The sequence below is a fragment of the Lutjanus erythropterus genome, chromosome 9, assembly GCF_056507025.1.
Source record: "Lutjanus erythropterus isolate fLutEry1 chromosome 9, fLutEry1.hap2, whole genome shotgun sequence".
Taxonomy (NCBI): Eukaryota; Metazoa; Chordata; class Actinopteri; order Lutjaniformes; family Lutjanidae; genus Lutjanus; species Lutjanus erythropterus.
Genome location: NC_139325.1, coordinates 13,281,359 through 13,304,035, shown reverse-complemented (window position 1 = coordinate 13,304,035; position 22,677 = coordinate 13,281,359). Strand labels below are relative to the sequence as shown.

At 39.3% G+C, this 22,677-nt stretch overlaps 1 protein-coding gene across 1 annotated transcript; it reads left to right on the top strand.

Annotated features, from left to right (window-relative positions):
• Positions 1-10,593: 10,593 nt before the first annotated feature.
• Positions 10,594-21,870, top strand: LOC146321154 (sialic acid-binding Ig-like lectin 10). The gene is made up of 17 exons (XM_084725629.1): positions 10,594-10,642; positions 11,681-11,779; positions 12,251-12,362; positions 12,455-12,600; positions 12,708-12,828; positions 12,935-13,071; positions 13,419-13,541; positions 13,975-14,121; positions 15,100-15,205; positions 16,095-16,258; positions 16,840-16,989; positions 17,181-17,312; positions 19,223-19,304; positions 19,625-19,673; positions 20,385-20,471; positions 20,614-20,747; positions 21,221-21,870. The coding sequence occupies exons 1-17, from the start codon at positions 10,594-10,596 to the stop codon at positions 21,321-21,323; spliced, it is 1,941 nt and encodes a 646-aa protein (XP_084581755.1). The 3' UTR covers positions 21,324-21,870.
• The last annotated feature ends 807 nt before the right edge of the window (positions 21,871-22,677 follow it).

Sequence of the window (22,677 nt, the reverse complement as noted above, 5' to 3'; positions counted from 1 at the left end):
ACGTGAATGTCTCTTTCCTAGTGTGCACAATTATAAGTATTTTGTCTGCATATGGTTCTACTGTAAAACTGTAAATGTACTGTAAAACTGCCCCGTCCAGATGTGGAGTTAGTAATACAAGCCACAGCAGGGGGGGACACCTAGTGAGTGCTATGAAGTCAGTAGCTCAGTGAAACTCATTAGAAAAGTGGAACACCTGGAAGACCCTGCGAAATACCAGACCGAGGTACATTTTTTTCACATATATAAAAAGGATAGTTCAGATTATTTCATGTGAGGTTGTATGAGATACGGATCAATAGTCAGTGTATTGGCTACAATAGATAGTGGTCAGTACACCCCAGATTTGGAGAAGCAGAAGGGAGTACCAGCATGGAAGCTAAGCAATATATTGTTGTGTTCTGGATCATAAATTAACAGTATTTTAGCCACTTAAGTAAAATCACTGAAGTGTGTGCTATGATTATAATATTTTCAATTATTTAATTTGCCGTTAGACAGCTTTTCTGATGGGAAACTGACATTATATCAGCCAAATATAGCTCTCAAAGCCAACCAAACTCTACAGGAGTTGCTGGTCTCCGCTGCCTTGATCAGGTATCTTTTTCATGATTTTGTGTGACTTTTGTGAAATTGAACTATCCTTTTAAAATGCCACAGGGACACAATAACACCAACTAACCATCAATAAGTACCTCAAACAACCCCACACCAAATAATCTGAACTGTCCCTTTAAGTTTTTAGTAAATTGTTGGCTCTGTCTGTGCATTAGGATTGATAGAGCAACAGGAGCTGGTAAACAAAATTGATAATCAATGTGTTTTGCATATAAAAAAAACATTTTCTCCAATTTTAAGCTGTTGATCCACTTGAGAAAATCAGAGACAGGTGCAAGGGCTTAGGCAACAAGTTTCTCTGTTTATGGCCAATCTCTGTGTAGACAAACATTAGCTGCAGACAGAGCTCCGAATTAGTCTGCACCACAAGAATCTCCATATTTAAGGAAACCACTGTTCTTTGCACATTCACATGTCATCAAATATCTTTTTTTTCCTTGATTGTAGGAATTATATTGGATGACATCATGCTGCAGCTGACTGGAGGGAGCAAACACTCTTATTTTAGAGCTGTGGATCATTTCCAGGGAGATGATATAACGCAGTCCAGATGAGTCCCTCCAAAGATTGTCTCATTATCACACACGCCGCAGCTGCACGACCACTGTGTATATGAGTAAGTGTGTGTGTGTGTGTGTGTGTGTGTGTGTGTGTGTGTGTGTGTGTGTGTGCGTGTGTGCAGGCTGTGCATATGCGAATGTGTGTGTGTGTGTGTGTGTGTGTATGAGTCTGTGACCATTTAAACTCTGCTTGCAGTCAATTACCAGAAAATGACTCGTGAGGAGCATTTTCTTTCCAGAAAAACTAATTATAGGGTTTGGGTTAAGGTTAGGATTGGGGTTGGGATTGCAGGAAAGTCCTGGACTGAGCTTGTTCCATGTGGACGACATGGAGGGGCGTAGCCAGAGAGCTGCCAGGGTGGGACTGGACTCCATCCAAATCTGATTACTCCCCCTCTGTACCAACCCAAAGTTTGGAGTATATCTTTAGATATTTGGGGTTTCCAAACTAAAGGATTGCATTTAAGGTAACCACTCTAACAGTAATTAAATCAAATATCAATCAGATATTTTACAGTCCAGTCAATTATGGCTCCAAAAATTAACAAATTCACATAGTGTTGAGTCTGGTCTTCAAAGACTCAGCAACTCAAGAAAAATGTTACATATTAATTTGTCCCCAGAGTAACAAAACAAACAGTGATTATGGGTGGGAGACAGCTTATTAACCACTTGTCTAGAGAATTCATCTTGTGGTTGAGATAATGTTTTTAATGTAAGTATTCCTCAGAAAATAAACTCAGCACCAAATAACATACAGATGAAGAGTTACTGAAGTGTTTAGTGGGTGTTTTTGTCTCAATTAAGAATGTAAGTAGCTAAAAAAAAAGCCCTTTGGTTAATTAAATAGATGTTGTTTTTCAGCTGCATTAATTTACTTTACTCAGCAGCTACAGTGTTGAGGAATCATTCCTTTTTTCAAGAGTATTTTTTTGACATTTTTTGCCTTTATTCTATAGGACAGCTGAACATATGACAGGAAAGGGGACAGAGGGAGAGGGGGATGATAGCAAATGGGCCGGAGGTGGGAGTCGAACCGGTGTCCGCTGGAGAGGACTGATAGCCGTGGCACATGGGGTGCACGCTCCACCAATCAGCCTCAGGGGCACCCCAGAATATTTCTTTAAAGGTCCAGCATGTGAGATTTAGGGGGATTTATGGGCAGAATATCACAGAAATGGAAGGAAATATTCACAAGTATATTTTCATTAGAGTATAATCACCAGAAAATAGAAATCATTGTGTTTTTGTCATAGTTGATTTTATTTACAGAGGGCACAGGTCCTCTTTCACAGAGGTCACCATGTTGCACCATGTGTTTACAGTAGCCCTGACTCTAGGAACAGCCTTTCACATTTCACAGTAGGATTATCGTTCATCATGATGGTTGACAGTCATCAGCCTCTGAGCCCTCTGCTGCTTTAAAATTATGATTTAAAAGTCTTCTGTATTCGAGGTAATGTGTCCCCTCAGAGTTGCCATAGAGTTGCTGCCTGTGCGAGAGAAACTGAAAATAAATTGTTGCTGCTGTTCATTGCACTATGTCTCCATGTCCTGTTTATTATTTTCTTTAAGTCATGGACATGTGGTGCTGAGATGAAGACCCTTTTAGACCCAACAATGATATTGTTCATTGTGATGTTTCACTGTGGACATCGTCATATGTCATTTCAATAGACTTTATTTTGCAGCCAACGTAGTTACTCCTACACTCTTGAGAGGGAGGAAAAGGGGAGGTATTTGTAATCCGCACTCTGTAATCTAAATCAAGTGAGTCCTAATGACATGAAGACGGATTCTTTTAACACTTTATTTCTTTTAATGTGTCCAGCAATCCTAAATTTATTAAACATTTGCTTGTTTTGTTCCCCTTGGAGAAAACTTAGCATCGTAAATCATTTCCTTCATCCTTAATCATTTAGCTACATCTGCAAAACTGGATAGATGTGTCTATAATTTCTGCACATTTTGTGAATTAACTTTAAGTCTGAGGATTTAATGAGGGTTGTTGTAAATTCCTAACACTCTAAAGTCTTCCTGTTACACTCTACAATCTTATTTGATTTTAGAAAACAAACAATATGAAAGATGCTTCACTAGAAGTGATACGACAAAACTGCAATTTTTTAAAATTGTTTTTGAAAAATTGCCATATGAAAATATATGTAACATACTAACATAATGATAATATATATAACCTGGATGTCTTGCACAAGAAGGTAGAGGTAAAGAGGTAAAAAGAAGGATAAAGAGGAAGGGGAGGAGGAGGTAATAGAAGGAGCGTTTCCGACAGTAGCCCAGACCTGACAGTTTCCTTCATATCCGACTTCATTCAGTCCCATACAGGGACTCTGCACATGGTAAAACCATCACAGGCGCACACACAGACACACACACACACACTCCCACACACCGCCTCGCTCTCTCATACATACAGACAACACACATGTTCTCTCTCAGTCTCAACCAGGAAATGGCTTTTACTCATATTTGAAAACACAAGAAATACAACGACAGACAGACAGACAGTCAGACAGTCAGAGTCATTTGGCTCTCAAGTAGATAGTTTGTGCCACTGAAGGCTGAGATCAGGATTCTTAGCTGGGAAAATCTGGACAGTAGAAGTGAACAAGGTGTGCTCTTCTTCTCCCATCTACTGTGTTTTAATCCCTTCCAATAAATCATCTGGTCTTATCGTCCCCTAAAATGGTTCAACATGCTCAGAAAACAAAATGTTGATATTTGATGAGTGCGCAAAAAGATTATATAATTACAACATTTTAGTTTTCTGCCAATCATACAATATGTGGTTGTTGTCAGGCAAATAAAACACTTGGTTAAAAGTAGGGGAAAGTTGCCATCACAATTAAATATTAGTTCAGTGTGTAAGATTTATGGGGCTTTATGGCAGAAATGGAATATAATATTCATACATATGTTTTCGTTATTATATAATCACCTGAAAATGAGAGTTGTGTGTTTGTTACCTTAGAATGAGAAGTTTATATCTACAGAGGGAGCAGGTCCTCTTCCATGTTTCTACAGTATCACAGAATAGACAAACTAAACACTGACTTTAGATGCAGCCTTTCACATTTTGCAGGAGTTTTATGGCCACCTGTGGGTTCCTGCTTGGAAGGGGAGAATGAGAAGGAGCTGTTGGAATCTGCAAGGTCACCGCTATGTGCCGCTAGATCCAACCCAGTGCTTCTTTAAAGTGGTTTGGCTTTTGGGAAAATGTGGTCGATTTTACGGGAGATTACAGTGCCTATCATCGGGAGAGTGACTTTTGGTAATCTAGTGTTGTTACACATAATGTTTTTTACTAAATGAAATGAAATGCAACAAAGAGGAACAATACTTTATCTGTATCCAACCAACCAGATCACTTAAAACTACTGTGTGTTTGGTGAAAGAGACCAATCTGCTAAATTCGAATGAACACAATAAATGACACACCTCCTACCAGAGGTGGCAAAAGTACACACAACATAAAATAAAAATAACAATAATGCCCTCAAATGCAGCAGAAAGTACAGATATCTGTGTTGAAATGTAGGGGGTAAAAGTAGAAAGTTGTTGACAAATGAATACCCAAGTAAAGATACTTGAAAACTCTACTTATGTATGGTAATAGTATTTATACTTTGTCACTTTCCACCTCTGCCTCCTTTACCTTTTAACCCCCAGTGGGATGAGTGATTGATAAACTACCACAATTTCTGACTCTCTGTCACAGAATATAGATACACGCCTGCTAATCTTTGACCACCAAACACCTAAATTATTATTGGTTTAAACCTTTATGATTTAAACAGCACATCTGACTTGCATTCTCTTGATTTACAGCTAATGGTATACTGCTGTCTTTTGTTTGGGCCTCAATAAAACATAAAAGAAATCCCATAAAGTTAAGACATCAATACTTTCTTACGCCACTGACGAAAAATGTGTTCTTAACTCATCTAGCCTGGTTAACTGAGAGCATCATCTTAGTCAGCCTGGTTGGACAAGGGTCAAAAAAAGATGTAATTTTGTCTGCTGCCACTAGACGGGGTGAGAGACGGGGGGAGCCAAATGCCTGCCCATAATAACCACCAGACATGACTCATTCAGCGTGGAATACCACAGCAGCCACAGACAGGTCTCTGGCAGACAAGGAGCAGAAATCCGACCCTGCAGCAGAGTTTGTGAATGGGACAGGAATGAGCAAAACCAGGGTAAATTTAATGGAGCTGCAATAGGTTTCAAAGATTTAGGAGTTTTAAAAATTCATCAAGTGTTTGGTTTGGCTTATTTATGAAAGTCAAGTGTCTAAGCAGCTAAATACAGTTTTATTGATAAGATTTATCAGGTTAACAAAGAAGAAACTCATTCTTTCTCTCTTGCAGTTTCTTTTTATTTCTCTTATTTAAGTCCCTGTTGGTCCAGTGATTCTCTTGGCAAAAATCCCGCTCATCAAGTCATCAAGTGGAGCTCCTAAAAGACAGCACAGGAACAACACATCACCTTGTCAGATATGATTGTAGCTCTGATCATCGTCATTCTTGCCCAGACTTCCCCCCGTGGAGAGCACCACTCAAACTGAAGACTAACACATGTTGGACAGTCGAATCATTATTTGCGTATGTGGAGTCCATCCAAGGCTGGAGGGCCTGGAGAGCCAAGAGTCTAATCTGTGGGCATAAGGAGCAACATAGAAATAACATATTGTACAAGTTAAAGTATGGCAGGGGAGCGAACTGTGAGCGGTCACATTACATGAAAACAGCAGGCAGGAAGTGTTTTGCAACAGCGGAAAATCTTCAGGTCCAGTCTGACCACCAGACGGTCACACTTCATCTGGCCTGGAGGCTGCGGTCAGTGGATGGATACCTTCCCTACCGTAAGGGTTGGATACGCTGTCATACATTTGTCTATTGCTCCCTCTCACACTTCTTTTTTTCCATTTCTGTTCTGACAAACCTAACACTTATCTTCTTTTTCAACTTTTCCCTCTTTTAATCCTTTCTTCCTCCTTTTCCTCTTGACTTCCTCTGCTTCTCTTGCTTCACCTCCTGTCTGTCTTTTCTGTCTTTGCTCCTTAGCAACCTTACCTCATCGTGTTTTTGTCTCTTTTTCCCCCCTCCTCTCCTACCTTCCCCTTCAAACTTTCTCATTCCTCCCCCTCTCACCCTCTTTCTCTCTCTGTTTGTGGTCAGTCACACTTAATCTAGCTCCATCCATCTGTTTCTCTTCATTCGTTTAGTCCGGTCTGCTTTCGATTAAGATTACATCAGGCTTTGACCTATTAGTGTGCCGTGATCCTTTTGAAGTCATTCTGTGGTTACAGGTTAAGCTCAAAGCCCACCACTCTTCTTACTCAACATAATACAGACAGTATTTGGAGGGGGAAAGTTCTTAAAACTTTTCAGCCAGGGACCAAAATGACTTTTTTTTCCTAGGAACCAGGATCATTAAATCATACGAGTGTTCTTGTCATGTGGAGACCCGCTAGAGGAGGGCCTGCGACCCATTTTGGGTCCCAACCCATAATCCAACCAAGCAATCTGTGAACTGGAATATATTGTTCATTTAACCTCATATCCTGAGGATTTTGATTATATTATGAAGGTAACTTTCCCAACCAGAGAATTTCTGTTCCTTATTAGGGTTGCTGTTTTAAGTCCAGTTCAGATTCTTCACTAAACATAATGCAGACCTTATGAAGAAAATTATGTTTTTTTAGAGGGTGTTCTGATTGCCTAATGGTTAAGACACAAACCACACAACTGCATCATCCACTGAGGATCTATCTTTACTGTCATACTTCTCTCTTTTCCCTGTTTACTTCTCTACTGTCCTATCTAGGGGTACAGTGGATCTCAAAACTCACAGCTCAGACAGTATCACGGTTTTGAGTCCTGAGTCAGATCAACTTTCGGATCAACAAACAAAAACAAGGAAAAAATAACAGACAATGTGTATTACAGTATATGTGCATCTCCACAATAGGTGTACAATTTATATACAATATGAAGTATAATAATTCTACACTGTGTGGTCTGGCTTGATGTCCTGTCTGCAGTACAATCTCACTCATGGGCTAACTCCAATCCATTGCACCTCTAGTCCTATCTTTAAAAAATATTTTTTTAAGACCAGCCTGAGGAATACATTGAGTCTTACTTGTAAAGACATAGATAGATAGAACTTTTCCAACAGGAAACCACTTGTGAAAGACAAAATATTGCGCTCTCTAATGCAACCAGACTCCTTTGTCAAAAACAGTCATTTAACCTTGCAAAAAGCGGGAGTTGCTGGTCTACCACTGTCTTATTTGGTTATTTTTTTTGTGTTGTTAGTTTTGTAGTACTCGAGATCAGTTTTGGTCTAAGACTAGTCTTAAGACCACTTTGTGAAGGTCTCAGTCTTGTCTTGGGATTGACCACATTTTTACTTTGTCTTGTCTCTATCAGGCAAACTTTGGATTTAATTTCAAGACCACAAGGGGGGAAATTGCCAAACTGCTTGTGCATTGTCTGATTTATGTCCTGGACTTGGACTCAGCCCATCAAATTCTTGATCTTGTCTCAATCTCGAGAGACTTTGGTGAGTCAAAAAAAAAACCACTTAAAACACAGACGTCAAACAATAACACAAACAAACTACCGGTAATCAAATGAAATTGCCAACAGCCATCTACTGTAGGAAAAACACTGACCATGGATAAGGACTTCATATAACCCTTCTTCAAAAACTTTGAGCTATCTCTTAACCTTTAATTACTAATTTGAACTGCTAATATTCATGATATTTTATGTGAAGACCTACTGAAGCCTGCAGATCCTAAAATCCAGCAGGATATAAATCGGATATACATCCATGTTTCTTAACCACAGCACTGATCCTTTATGTTGCCCCCTCCTCTGTCATATTTGACGGCTAATAAGGAAAACGTCGGCATTTATTTCCAGATGTACATCAAGATATCATGAACCTTTAAGTTAACTCCCCCTTCATTCTGTGACTTGGATGCCATTGAATAGAGATTGACTGAAATGTTAAACTGTACATCATCATTACTCCTGGGTCAAAGCTGGGCTAAGTAGCCAATTGGCCGAGTCGTGACGTTAAACTGACATCTATTGGCCAAGTTGTGGCAAGGTAGGATGTTAAAGTCATTTAGACTCATCAGGCTAAGTGGACACAGTTGACTGAGAGGTCTCGAACCTCCCCACGTCTGGTTGTGGGTAGTTTTCTGTGCCAACAATTCTCAATTAGAGCAGTGGATGAGAGGACATCTGGACTGCCGAGTCTGTATGACTTATGTATGTTAATGTACGCCAACAGGCCTGAATTCATTTTTTAAATGAGCCATACATGTCTGTATTTTTAACAATCCGTCAGTCATGATAGTCAGAGTTTGCAACAATATTGTGACAGTGTCTGAGTAGAGTGAAGAATGACTAGCAATAGAAACTGATCACTGAATTTTCTGTATGACTGTTGATCAGGATGAATATTAAGTTATGACTACAGTCAATATTTTTATATGAACAATGGATCAAATAACTATGGTTCATGTGAAAGGTGCTACCCAAATCATCACTTCCCTCTGTAGTTTCCCTCACCTAAACATTTTAGCATATTTCAGCTCATTGTTTTGGTTCAATGACCCGTAGTTTTTATTCACTCTCAACACTGTCATCAGCATCTTAAAGCTCTGGGAAACCAGCTGTACACTTTCTGCCCAGGATCAAACAGAAAACAGCATCAAACAGAAAACTGCCAAATTAGCAACTAATGGAGCGTTTGGCATTTAAAGACCCAGATATTTTCAAATGAATTTGACGCAGAATCCTGCACAGATCCAGTTTTTCAAACTCGCACCCACCTGCACCTGCAAAACTGAGTACTAGATCCGACCCATTACCTGCAATTATCTCTAAGTCAAATACACAGGTGTGTGGAAAAGTTGTGCGACCTGTGATTAAACACACATACAAAATCACTCATTTGTCACTTGTGTTCTAACCTGGTGCAGCAGCTGTGCTCCTCCAGCTGTCAATGTGTCTCCTCAGCAGTGATGTGCCTGTGGCTCTCAAAATTAATACTTTTTAGACGCAGCCACTGACACCATTATTCTCACAGTCTTCAAGAATGTACTGTCCACCATTTGGTATTCACCACTAGTTTTCTGCCTCCATGTCACCCATTTTAGCTATCGGAGAGCATACATTGCTCTCATACCCCCTCATTCACATGATCAGCTCATCATCGAGCCTCTGCAGAAGCCTGACAACAACCTGATCATTTGAATCAGGTGTGTTGGAGCAGGGAGACATCTAAAACATGCAGGACAGTGTGCCTTGAGGACCAGGGTTGGGGAACACTGCCCTAACTCACGCCCATATCCATGAATTTATATAAATATATATTTTTTTTATCTGTTATATGACTATTTTGGGTACCCAATCCACTGCAGGACTCTAGTTGGGGACACAAAAATGAAACTGTATATATTATGTACTATTACTATTTTTGGGAAATGCACTTGCGGAGAGTTAGATGAGAACGTGTAGTGACTCCACTTTGCAACCAACTGAAACTCCACATACTCCTGTACATTACTCCCACAGACAAGAATGAGAATTTCAAAATACTCCTTTATTAGTGCTGCTGCTCTGATAAACAATCAAGAACAAACAACTGAATAGTTAGTTCCTCTATGTTATGTCTTTATTATAGTTGACAATGAAGAGACGATGATTTGGTGCTTTAACCCCTCGACCTCCAGGGCTTAATTAATGTTTTTTTATGACACTTTGATACAAAGCAGCACTGAATCTTTTGATCTATTGTGAGATCGCTGATAACATATTATTACTGCGACTACTACAGGTTAATGACCTTCAGTTAGAAGAGACAGTTGTGAAAGTGATGATCACAAGGATGTCACATTTTCACAGTAACACAAACCAGACTGATCACATCATTGACCTTAAAACTGTGTCAGAGGGGGAATTGGAAAAAAGTGAAAATAGAAACAGTTGAAATTTTAAAGGCTTGACTATAGGAAGGTAGCAGAAGTTACTTTAAAAATACACATATATACTTCCTCTTCCTCCTCCTCCTCCTCCTCCTCCTCCTTCTGCCCCTACCACTCCTCCTCCCATCTCCTACCACCCAGGTCTGATCACCATACAACTCTCACCGCTTTAAATAAACAACTCCATCACTGTTTGGGTCGCACACGTCCCCCAGACCCTGATCTGTCTGACTGGCTGAGCCTGAATGAAGATACTTTAGGACGTGAGTGCTTCACATTTAATCAACTGGATGCTGTTTACCCTGATAAATGTTTTGTTCACCTCTCTGTCTCCCTGTGCTTTTCTCCTCCTCCGGTGACATTACAGAGCTCGTGTCAGCGGAGATGTTGGCAGGTGCGTTAGTTCTGGGCACCATCCTTACAGCTATACCAGGTAAGAGAAAAACACAAGAATATATCAGAAAGTATTGCTTTTTCATCATGAGGTGTAAACTTAACTGAACAACGTTTTAATATACAAATTCTTGTCACTTAATGATGTGAGATGAACTGGCAGGCTCCTTATTTGTCAGATATTTATACTGCATATTTCAGATCACAAATGCATCACACATACTCTAAAACAACAGTTAAAAGATGAATAAGTGACTTATTGGATCCATTATGCACATAAGGTCCTGTAGCCAGGTGCCCTTGCCTTTACGCTCAGGTTATTTATAAGTATTGATTGCCTTTTGTGCAAGGTAGTCAGCCAGGCAGGCAGTTAGCAGCACAGGACGACACCACGGCTGCACATCAGGGCTCATTCTCACTCTTCAGTTTTATGTGTCACTCTCTGAGCTGATCAGAGCTGTGGTTTAACAAGTTTGTCTCTGAGGAGCCACACTGAAGGAAAACTTTGACTTGTGGGCGGCGAAGATTTACACTTCTTTAAAGTCTTGTATTCCCTAAACTTTTGGTAGTGCATTTTGTAAGGCAAGTAATCTGTGCATGTGACAGCCAGTAGTTATAAATGTTTCAGGGCTTGTATTGGTGCTGGAAATCTGTGAAAACACTTGAATTTTAATGTAATGTCTTCAACATTTTGAAAGTTCTCAGATTTTGGATGAAGTGCTTGAAACTGTTTGAAAGTATAATCACATTACTTTCATAATAAATTCCTGTCTGTCTGAATAGTTCATATTTTAGATAAAGAAATAAAAACAGATTGGATATCAACTCAGCCAGGTTATATAGGATGCTGAGTCTACTTACAAACAGCCGACCCATTTTGAAACACGAAACTTTGTTGGGCTTTTGTTTAATTTGACACCCATCTGTAGAATGCTATCATGAAACACAATGACGTCTGATTTAATGTAATGAGGAGTGAAAAGACGGGGAGGTTTAGCTCCTTTTCAACTGAGCACACGTGTAGATCTTTGTTACATTTGTGTTTCTTGCATCTTTGTGCCTTTAAACTGTCCTGCAGGTATCCAGAGCAGGTGGAGTGTGTCATTTTCCAGGAGGGAGATCTGTGTGTGGGCAGGAACCACTGTCACTCTGCCCTGCCGTTATGACTACCCGTCAGGTATCAAATCACTGTATTAATCCTCTTTTGTCATTTCATTTTTATATTTAAAAAATCAAGTCAAATATCTGCAGTGATTGATAAAGCCATAAAATCGTGTGGATGTTAAAAGTTTAAGTTAAAAGCAATAAAAGCATCTACAAGGAACTTTGGCACTGTGTTGATTTTGGAGGCCAGTGAGAGAAACCACCACCACCATAACCACAAAAATAACATCAAAAATAAAATTATCTAAAGAAAATGGCCAGCATACTACTGTAACTTTGCCTGGGAAAATGTAAACATAGGCTTTTCCGATCAGCATGCCGTAAATCATTTAATCTGATTTCAAGGAGAATCCAACGTGGTGGCAGAAATCAAGAATAACCACATTACACAGAAATAGTCCCTTTGCTCATTTTCTTCATGATCACAAATAGTGTTATTTGTATTTTTAACTATAAAACTAACATTTTGTTGTGGTTTTCACAGGTCACACTGTGAGGCGAGTCATGTGGTTCCGTGTGTCTGCAGAGGGTCGCAGGGAGTTCACTCACCACACTGACCCAAACCAGATCAGTCTGTCATACCGTGGACGCACACGGTGAGAGACACAGATTGTGTTTTCTGAAAGCAGTCGTGTTGTAAATGTGAAAAAATGTATATGCGTATGACAAATGAATTTCTGGGTTCCAGCTACATCGGCGGCAGCTATTCCAGCTGTTCAGTCCAGATTCGGGTTGTGAAGCTGAGTGATGCAGGTGATTACCACTTCAGGTTTGAGACAGACCAGCCTCTGGGGAGATGGACCTCTCCCAATACCATCACTCTCAGAGTCACAGGTAGGTCCACACAAACTAAAACTGCTGTAATGTCTCTGCTGTGACAAAGATTCCTGCAGTGGACTCATGCAGCCAGTGTTTTTGTTCATGTTTAATGTGTATTTCAGACCTCCAGGTTCAGGTGCATCCTGCAAGGCCCGCCAACATGTTTGGCTTTGGAGAGACTGTGTTTGTAGGCTGCCAGGCCAGAGGATGTGCTGCTCCTGGAAGGAGCCTTGCACTGTACAGGTGTGTTTAATGTACATGTGGGTCATCCAGACAGCAGTTCAGAGTATTTATTGTAGTATTGTACTATCTGCTGCACTGTTAATATGATATGTTGCCCTACACACAGGAACGGACTAAACCTCGGCTCCTATGAGCAGTGGATGATTATCAACCGCTTTGACCAGCAGCATGCTGGTGCGTACACCTGTCGACCAATCCCACCGCAGAATGTCCAGTCACCATCTGTCTCCCTGGCTCTGGGACGTGAGTATAATAAAACAAACAAGCCAACCAGAACAGAACCACAAACATGTTTTCAGGGGGTACATCTGGAACTAGTTGGATACCAGTATTGCTCTAATGTGTTCCTTTGTTCTGTCCTGAAAATAAATCACAATCATAATCAGTTAAAACCAGAGACGCTGAAGAAGAAGAATATTTTCTCAAAATGTACACACCTGCAAGCCCTGTTCAATGTTAAAATATTAAAATAAGATTTGACATGATTTCACCCAGAGAAGGATACCCTTTACCTGTTCTCTTTGTCACCATTTCTCCCTCAGACATCCTTTTTTTTAATCTCCTCCTGTTTTAACCCTCTCTCTTTCTAGATGCTCCTCGTTCCACCTCCATATCAATCTTCCCAGCAGGGGAAGTGACCGAGGGGGGTTCAGTCACGCTAACCTGCAGTAGTGACGCAGCTCCACCTGTAGAGAGTTTTGCGTGGTTCAAAGGTACAGCACAGCATGTGATGACACTTACTGTTGAGTGTACAACGCACACATTCACTGGCTGTATCGCAGATATGAGCTAACAGGCTGATGACAGTGATAGGGGATATTCTGAGGACCTTGTGTAATGTTCCCTAAAAGTTCCTGACAGATGAAGAGTATCCCATGAAGAGAATCATTGGGTTATGGGGACGTTCCATTTTGGTTATTTTATGGGCACATTGCAACATTAGGAAGAGGACATTTGAGACGTAAACACAACATTCCCATGTGGTTCCCTGTTGGTCATATAAGAACGTTTTGTTGAGAATTGCATTTAAGTTTTTATACAGTCCTTTCCCAGAACATTCTGAGAACATTCCCCTATACGCCTCAAAGAGCTCCACTGAATTGATGTGTGCACTATTCTGGACATGTGATTTTGTCTTCTCTCTAGACATGGACAGTGGCAGCATCCCAGACAGCTTTAGGCCTCAGCTCCACCTGCCCCACCTCAAGTACACAGACAGAGGAGAGTACTTCTGTGTAGCACGTAACTCACTGGGAACAGACCGCTCCAAACCACTTCTACTCAACGTCACATGTAAGTTTGTTGGTTGTTTTTATATGATTGGCAGGATGTCTTTGCCAAACTTCAAACACTTGCACAGTTCAGAATTAAAACTACATGCTTAGGGTAACCCTGGTTTCTTGGTAGACAGTGCGTGACCATCCCAAGGGTGAGGGTGTTTGAGGCTGCTTCCCTATTGTGTTATGAACAGCTCTAAGAAAAACACGATCTCCCGAGAATACCTTCATCAATGTTTTCCTCTTGAATACTTTACCTGCCTATTCCACCAACAGTTCATGAAGAAGTGGCTTCAAGCACTTGCAAGAATTGTATTTGACTGACTACTGATACCACCACCTCCTACCCTCCTTTTTGTGCCTTACCATGATGGTATAATTATAATGCCCCCTTGTCATCTGAACTTTCAATGTTATATTTTGTGGTGTAAATGCTTAGAATGTAATTTTGAGACCACAAAACCAAACAAAATAACAACAAAAATATAAGGTCTGGTGTTCTGTTGTGTGAATCTGTTAATGGTTAGTCTGGGTTAGACGGATTAGGCAACAACCCTATTTGAATCTTTAGTCAAAATGAGAGTAACCAATCATGTGGATTCAGTAGGAAGTGATACAAACTGGAGATCTTACTTTTACTTTACTGTAAATGCATCAAAATGCAGCAGTGCTAGAGTGAGTCATCGATAAATAGATTAGTCAGTTGACAGAAAATAAATCTGCATCTCTTTTGATGTCCAGTTTTTAGAGCAAAATTGTCAAACATTCCTTGGTTCGACCTGCTCAGATGTGAACATTCACTGCTGTTCATCATTAACTGAATATTTTTTGTGATTCTAACTGTTTTTTTCCTGCTTACATGTCTACATGCCTTCTTAGCTTGAGATTACTTGACCGAATCAGCCACAGAGTACATCCAGGGACTGAATGTCAAATACAACTGTGAATAAGAGAGCATAATGTTAATGTTGCCCTTGTTTGTTTGCGTCCTCAGACTCTCCAAAGAACACGCGTGTGCTGGTGAGTCCTCCAGGTGACATCAGAGAAGGCTCATCTGTAAACCTGAGCTGTGTCAGTCACGCCTACCCTCCTGCCAGCAGGTAGGAGGAAAACTTGTCCTCCAGGTTTCTCAATAATGGAGGTTTTCTACCAAGTAGTGCATCATGTTGTGTTTATGATGATAAGTTTATGATGCCATTTTTCTTCATGATCATGGTTGTTACAGGTGTTTCTGGTGTGTTTTCTCCATCATCATGATCATTGCATTTGACATTGCCATCTTGAAATTCTCTTTTCCTATCAAATTTCTGAACTTTCCGAATTCAGACTCTCAGTTTTATTCCAGGTATCATAAATAAGGATTGGGCAATTTGAAAAAAAGAAAAACATTTAAATAATGCTAAATATTTATCTTTGTAACAACACCCAAAACTTAAGGTACAATAATACCACAGTAAAAAGTTCATGGTAGGATATTTATGGCAATATTTAAAGACAAAGAAAAGTTCATACTTGAAAACATGTCCTTCATTAAGTAACAAATCTGATGTGACCAGCATCTTTTTGGTCTGACATTATTTGTTTTTCCTTAACTTAAAGTGCCTCTGCTTCCCCTCTTTAATAAAATAATATAAAAGTAGTCAGCCATGATCTAAGCATGTGCAAAAATTTGCATGAATTATGTATGTACAACTGCAAATCAAAAACAACACAGCAGTCAGTAACAGTCTTTTTATGAAATAAAATATGAAACTAGATAAAATAATTAATCATGCAATATCACAGTAGATATCATACCTCCAGTATGATACTGAGACATTTTTTTATTGTGATAATGTGATATTTGATATATTGTTACATCCCTAGCGTTATGATTATATCATTGCAAAATGCCCAGTCCTGTAATCATTTTCATCATCATCATCATCATCATCATCATCATCATCATCATCATCATCATCATCATCTTCACCATCCTTTCTCCTGCAGGTATGCCTGGTATCGTATTCTAGGCGACCAGGTGCTGGCTAAAGGAACCTTCCAGAACCTGACGTTTCCTGTGGCGCGTGCTCACCATGCTGGTCAGTACTACTGCACAGCATGGAGCCGGTTAGGATACCAAACCTCGTCTGTTGCTACACTCACTATACTGTGTAAGTAGTGGATGTGTTGTGTGTGAGTACAGGACATGTTTGGGAATTGTCTGCATTACAGCCCCTCTTCTTTCACTTTACTTGCTCTTCTTTTAGTCCTGGGTAGCATTTCATATTAAACATAATTAATACATGGTAAATTGATAGTTAATTAAAATTAGTTAATAGTTATTTCACTGTTAACAAATAAGATTAGGTATTTGTGAATGATTACCAAATGATTTGTAATCATTACATCGAGAGATGGACCACATATTTACAACACTTTGTTAATAATCAGTTTGTAAACTGTCGAGAAACATTGTTTGGATGCTGTTATAAAGTTGCAACCCATGATGATATAATTCCTGATGTACCTATGTCATGTCACGTCAGGTCACATCATGTCACTAAAGGGCTACCTACAGTGTCATAGTTTGAAGTGAAGGGTCATTGACTAAGTGGCATAATTTGATGAGTTAGGAGTGAGAAAACCCAAACCTTCTCCATACTTCTGTTTCAAATTAATTGTCAAATTAAATTATAATTTGCATGACAAAAACTGTCTTTAACTCTCTGTCTTTCTCCTTGTCTCTCTCCAGACCCTCCTAAGAACACCTCAGTTCTGGCTCGTCCCTCTAGTGTGGTGGATGCTGGCCGACCTCTGACCCTGACCTGCAGCAGTCAGGCCAACCCAGCTGTGGACAACTTCACATGGCACCGTTTAACTCTGGATGGGGGCTCTGTACAATGTTAGCATCGTAAAAATGTGGTTCCACTCAAGGTTAACATAACAAAATCATCAATACCTAATCTACTGTATAAACTGCGGTAAATCAATCAGTTAAAGGTCTCATGCTCTGTGTGCCTCTGCACCGTCTGTTGGTTTGTGTCCTCCATCACTCTCTGGAACAGTAAGTGGATCTTCTCCCTCTCTGTGCAGCATGGGGCACCAAGTCCGGCCCTGTCTTCACCTTCTCAGAGGTCGGACCAGGAGAGAGCGGTCAGTATTACTGTGAGGCCAGGAATCGAATTGGAGCCCACAGCTCTCCTGTCCTCACCGTACGAGTCAGAGGTACACAATGATGCATGCATGGACGCTTCTTTGCTGTTCGCACTGCTGTCAAACAAGACAAGGAAAAAAGAGCATTTTTTTATTTGTTAGTATGGTTCTAGAGTGAAATATCTTCATAATTATCAGATGGATTTCCATAAAATTACATACGAACATTTATGCTCTCCAGAGGATAAATCCCACTCATTTAAGTGAGTGTTTATATGTAACAGCATCATGATTCAGAAACCTATGTCAAGTCACATGGGAAAATGTTTGTAGAAGACCATAGCAAAATAGCATTTTGCCACTAAAATGTATATAGTCTGGCCAAAATTTGATTGTTTGGATTTGAATACATAAGGAACACTACTTGTAAGGCACAGAATGATGTAAAATAAAACTAAATATATATATGTATGTATATATATATATATATATATATATATATATATATATATATATATATATATGTATATATATATATATATATACATATTTATAAGATCCACTTACTGTACATACATATATATATATATATATACATATATATATACATATATACACAATACAATAAATAAATAAAAATAAAAATAATTGACCTTCCCTGTAATTTTTAATTTGGCGACATCATGAGGTGAATTTTGACTTTTGTCAACATTACACCTGCTAAAAATTTGCCTGTTACAAGTGTCATTGTGAGCATATTAGGATTCTGATATTAGCATTTAGCTCAAACAGTGCCTAAATACATCCTAAACACAACCTCACAGAGCCACTGGCAAGTATAGGCAACTACTTGTACACCCCAACAATGGAAGCAATAGAGTATTTTTTTTTTTTTTTAAATGGGATAAAGGACCCTTGTTAGTCCCTGGAGCCCAGTTCGAAAATCACTGCATTAGAGGATCTTTTTGTAGAAATACCTTTACAACACTAGTGGACCACCAAATGTAGCATACATAAACAGAACATGGAGGAAGTGGTTATATACTGAGTTGCTTATATGAACTTGCAGTAGAAAGAAGCAAAACTGGGAATTAATGGTATGAAAATGCAATAGATAACTTCACACATTTTGGCAGTTCTAAGAACAATCAGGAAGCCTCATGCTGTGTTTATTATTATATCAACCTAAATACACTAAAATATTAGTGGATGAGATGTTTTATGTGGTGTTTTTACTGAATTGTGTCAGAGTAACATTCACACTCACAGCCTGAGGGTGTTTGTTGTTCATCTCTGCTGATAACTGTTCCCTGACTCTCCCCTGTGTTCAAAGTAGTGACTGGTGCTGCGACTTTTGTCTTTCTTTGGAGTCATTGTGCGTGCTTTTGTCACTTTTAAAGGTGCACTGGAAGAGATGAGGTGCCACTGATAAGCTTAGTGAAACACTCTTCCCCCATTTTTACACCTATGTTTCTGATTATCTCAGACCCACAGAGTCTCTCTCTCTCTCCCTGAGATTAGAGCACAGGGGATGTTTGGATATGTTTCTGTGTGGTGGACATGATGAGTGATGAAACCTCCCCTGTCACTATCGCAGCATGAGGTCCAGTCCTCGCTGCGTATGGTCTCATGGTTTCTGTTTTTCTATGAGTCATGGTGAGTCATGTAAAGCCTTCTCGCTCTGAGGGGAGAGGAAGGGGTGATGAGGTGTTGTGGAAAACTACTATTTGAGTCTAGACAGCTGAAGAACTGGAGTTAGGTTTGGAAATCAGAACTGGAAACACAAGTCTCCAGTCTAGACGACTGCAGGATGATGCACAGCCCTTTCTCTGTTCCACTCTCTCTTGTTCTATTTTTGTCTGTTGTTCTTTTTTAGTTTGCTGCAGTTCTATTTTTATTCGTCTCGTGTTAACCCTTCATCCCCTCTCATTTCTTGTTGTTTCTAGTCATGCTGATAACCTTTACTGTCCTCCCACTGGCAGGTCGTCTTAAGGTCATTGCCTTGGCATCAGCAGTAGGCGTGTCTGCTGGACTCATCACTCTCACTGTGGCCATTATGATCAGGTGACACACACTGTTAATTACACACTGTTAGATAGACTGTTGCTTGTACTGTCCCACATAATAAAATGTTGCTTTAAAGAGGATTAAATGCTTTAAAAATAAGCTATTTTTGTCCAGGCAACCTTAAAATTTTAAGTTGGCTGAATCTGGAAAGAGAAGTTGATATATATATAATATATATATATATATATATAATGGTGGTAATAATTCAATAAACATATAAACTATGTATTTTTGCAGGAAATTGATCTTTAAACAGCTATTGTCATTGTGTCTGTGGTTGGTTATGGCTTGATAATATTATCCCTGTGTCTTCACAGTAAGAACATGCACAGAGTCGACATGGAGTCAGGGGAAGTAGTAAACAAGGTACAGTAATTATTGCTCTGTTATTTTTAATCTGTCCTAAAATGACTCAACATCTTCAGTTTTGGTTTAACCAGCCAGTTCAAAAATATGATTTAAATGACATAACATCCCACAATAAAGTCAACATAATTTCAATGACGTGCCATTGCAATTTTCTCTATTACTGACTGTTAAAGGGATCATTTGGATTATTTGAAGTGGGGTTGAATGAGGGACCTGCAGAGCACAGTAGCCGTTCATAAACTGCTGCCTTGATCAGTTAGTTTGTTTGTGTTAATGTGTGACTTCTTTGGTTTAAAAGGTTAGTTCAGATTCTTCACAGTCACTCAATAATACAAACTAACTAACCGGTCAAGGCAGCAGTAGACCAACAAGTCTCGTGTTCTACAGAGTAAAAAGGACTGATTTTGCCAAAGGAGTCTAGTTGAGACAGACAGAGAGCAAATTTTGGCTTATATAACAATGGTTTCCCAGTGGGAAAAGCTGCCTGACGGCAAGTCAAAGTGGTGGTAATATTCTAAAAAGATTGTACACTTAAAATTATATTGATTTTTTAAGTGTGACTTTTTACACGTGGCTAAAAATATGTCTTGCTGCACTGCCCTGCTTCAAAATAAGTGAACTATCTCTTTAATTAAAAATGACCCTCAGTTTTATTCTTTCTCTTTTGTGTGTGTGTTTGTGTGGGTGTGTATTTGTGTGTGACCCCAGCGTCCGTCAGTGACAGCTGACACCATGTTCTATGAGTCAGCCCAGCAGACCTTTCCGGTGAGAAAGGGCAAGATGTCCGACATACCGGTACACAACTCACTACACTTGACTATCTTATACAACGCTGAGAAAGAATGACAGTGTATTAGAACTTATTTATCAATTTATCAATTAATGATGTATGTCTGTGTGTGTGTGTGTGTGTGTGTGTGTGTGTGTGTGTGTGCAGGAGGAGCCAGAGGACTTGAGTGACAGCTCCCACCCTGCAATTGTTCCTCTGAAGGATGCTCCACCAATCACAGAAGTTGAAAGTCACAGCCCCGCCCCCAACTACATAACTGTCCACTATTCCAAGCTGTCCAGGTACACACCGTCTTCATCCATCCATCCATCTCTGTAACTTTCTCTTCTCTGTCTGTTTCACTGTCCGTCTCTCTCCTTCAGCAACATTCTGTCATTTTCTGTCTCCGTCTCCACTGTCTGTCTTCCTGCTGAGCTGTTGACCACAGCAGCAATCTACTGTTTCATGCCTTGTGTTCTCCAGATTTTATTTTACCACTGCGCTGGCCATCTTGCTTTCTTCTTTATCTTCCTGTCAGCACCTTCTCTGCACTTCCCTCTCCTTGTCTTTCCCTGTCTTCAGTCTCTTTCTTGTGTGATATCCAACACCTTCTGCTGTTTATGAGAGGACAATAAATTTCTCATCCCAGTTTTGGAAGTTAAAAGCATTTCAGTGGTTCTGGAGTGAAATGAAGACCTGTTTTTTTATGATTTGATCTGAGTCAGATGTCCAGATGAACTCATATGGTTTCTGTTTGTTGTTGATGTTGGTTCAGTGGGGAACAGGTGCAGGTCCACAACCTGCCACTGGGTGGCGACAAAAAGCCGAAGGATTCCTCCAAAGTTGTTTACACTTTACTGCACCAGCCTCGCCACTGACCAGGACCAGGAGAACACAGAAGGTATTATAACTGCTCTGTAGTGTAATTTACAATCCACAGAGGTACAGCTTTGACCAGTTTTATTGTTACTGTTTTGTTATTTTTACTTTCTTACATAATTCTGCATATTATGTATGTGGGGATGTGTCAGTACTATGATCACCCCACATACAAAATGGATGAGTTTTTACAATAATTCGTCAAAGCTATGTCCCTGAAATAAAAAAAAAATGCCACACAAAGTGATAAAAAGTTACATTTATAATAAGGTTTATATGTTCATCTTAATTATGTACCCAAGTTTCAGTGGTGCTATAACTAAAACTATGCATGAATAAAAAAAATCTAATAATGATGCTGCAGAAGAAGAAAGAAAAGAAAAGAACAAACATAAAATACAAAAACTCACACTTGCAACGTGTAATGTTGTTATAGTGATCAAAAGTGGGATTAAAGATATATAAGCAAGGTAAAACAGTCAGTTGTTGATCTATGACAGAAGTGTCCAAATCTTTCAAATGAGGGGCCAAAAATTGATCTTGATGGTAGGACAGAAATAAATGTTGATGTTTTGTATGATTACATTCTGTTAAAATGTATTATATTATACAGAAGATTTACATTCTAAATCAAAATAAAATTTCAAAGTAATGAAAACATCTGCTTGACAGACATTTTATTAATTGGAAGAAATAATTGTCAGAAAATATCCATATGACTCGTTCTGCATGTATGAATTTAAAAAGAAAGTCACCTTTCTGACAGAAAGTGCTGAGGGAGAATAATACCATGAGCATGTAATGGCAGGCCAAAACAAAAGGTCCCAAATTAGGCAGAGAGACGGGTCAGGGAAGAAGGTGTGTTTTGACCTGTTTTTAAGTTCAGTCAGTTTGCACAGAATCTGATTGTTGAATATGCAGTGGTAGTGTTTTCCATAGTTTCGGGACATAGGGCACAGCAAAGGCTGCTTCACCAAGGTTTTATTTATTTATTTATTTATTTATTTACTTACTTACTTACTTATTTATTGAGTCCATATCATGATGAGCTTTAAATACCAACTTAAAATCAGATATTAATTCAATTATTATAATCAAATTGTGTGCTATTGTTCTGTAATCTAATATTTTCAGTTGTGTTCCGCTATATACAAAGTTTACTCATGTTCTGTTCTTGTTATTCTCTGTTATTCCTCAGCTGAACAACACTTAAGCCTTCCTCATGTGAACCAATCACTTTACACAGAGGACTGAAAGACAAAACGACTCCTCGTGAACTCTGATGATGTCGGTTCTTGGTCAGACACGTTCTTATGGATTCACTATAGTTCACCGGGCTATTAGGACAACATG

Bases quoted from the DNA above. Each gene is read 5' to 3' on its own strand.
- LOC146321154 (XM_084725629.1), top strand. From the start codon at position 10,594: ATGTTGGCAGGTGCGTTAGTTCTGGGCACCATCCTTACAGCTATACCA. The intron at 11,780-12,250 runs GTATCAAATCAC...TGGTTTTCACAG, and splicing joins CCGTTATGACTACCCGTCAG to GTCACACTGTGAGGCGAGTC. The intron at 15,206-16,094 runs GTAGGAGGAAAA...TTTCTCCTGCAG, and splicing joins GCCTACCCTCCTGCCAGCAG to GTATGCCTGGTATCGTATTC.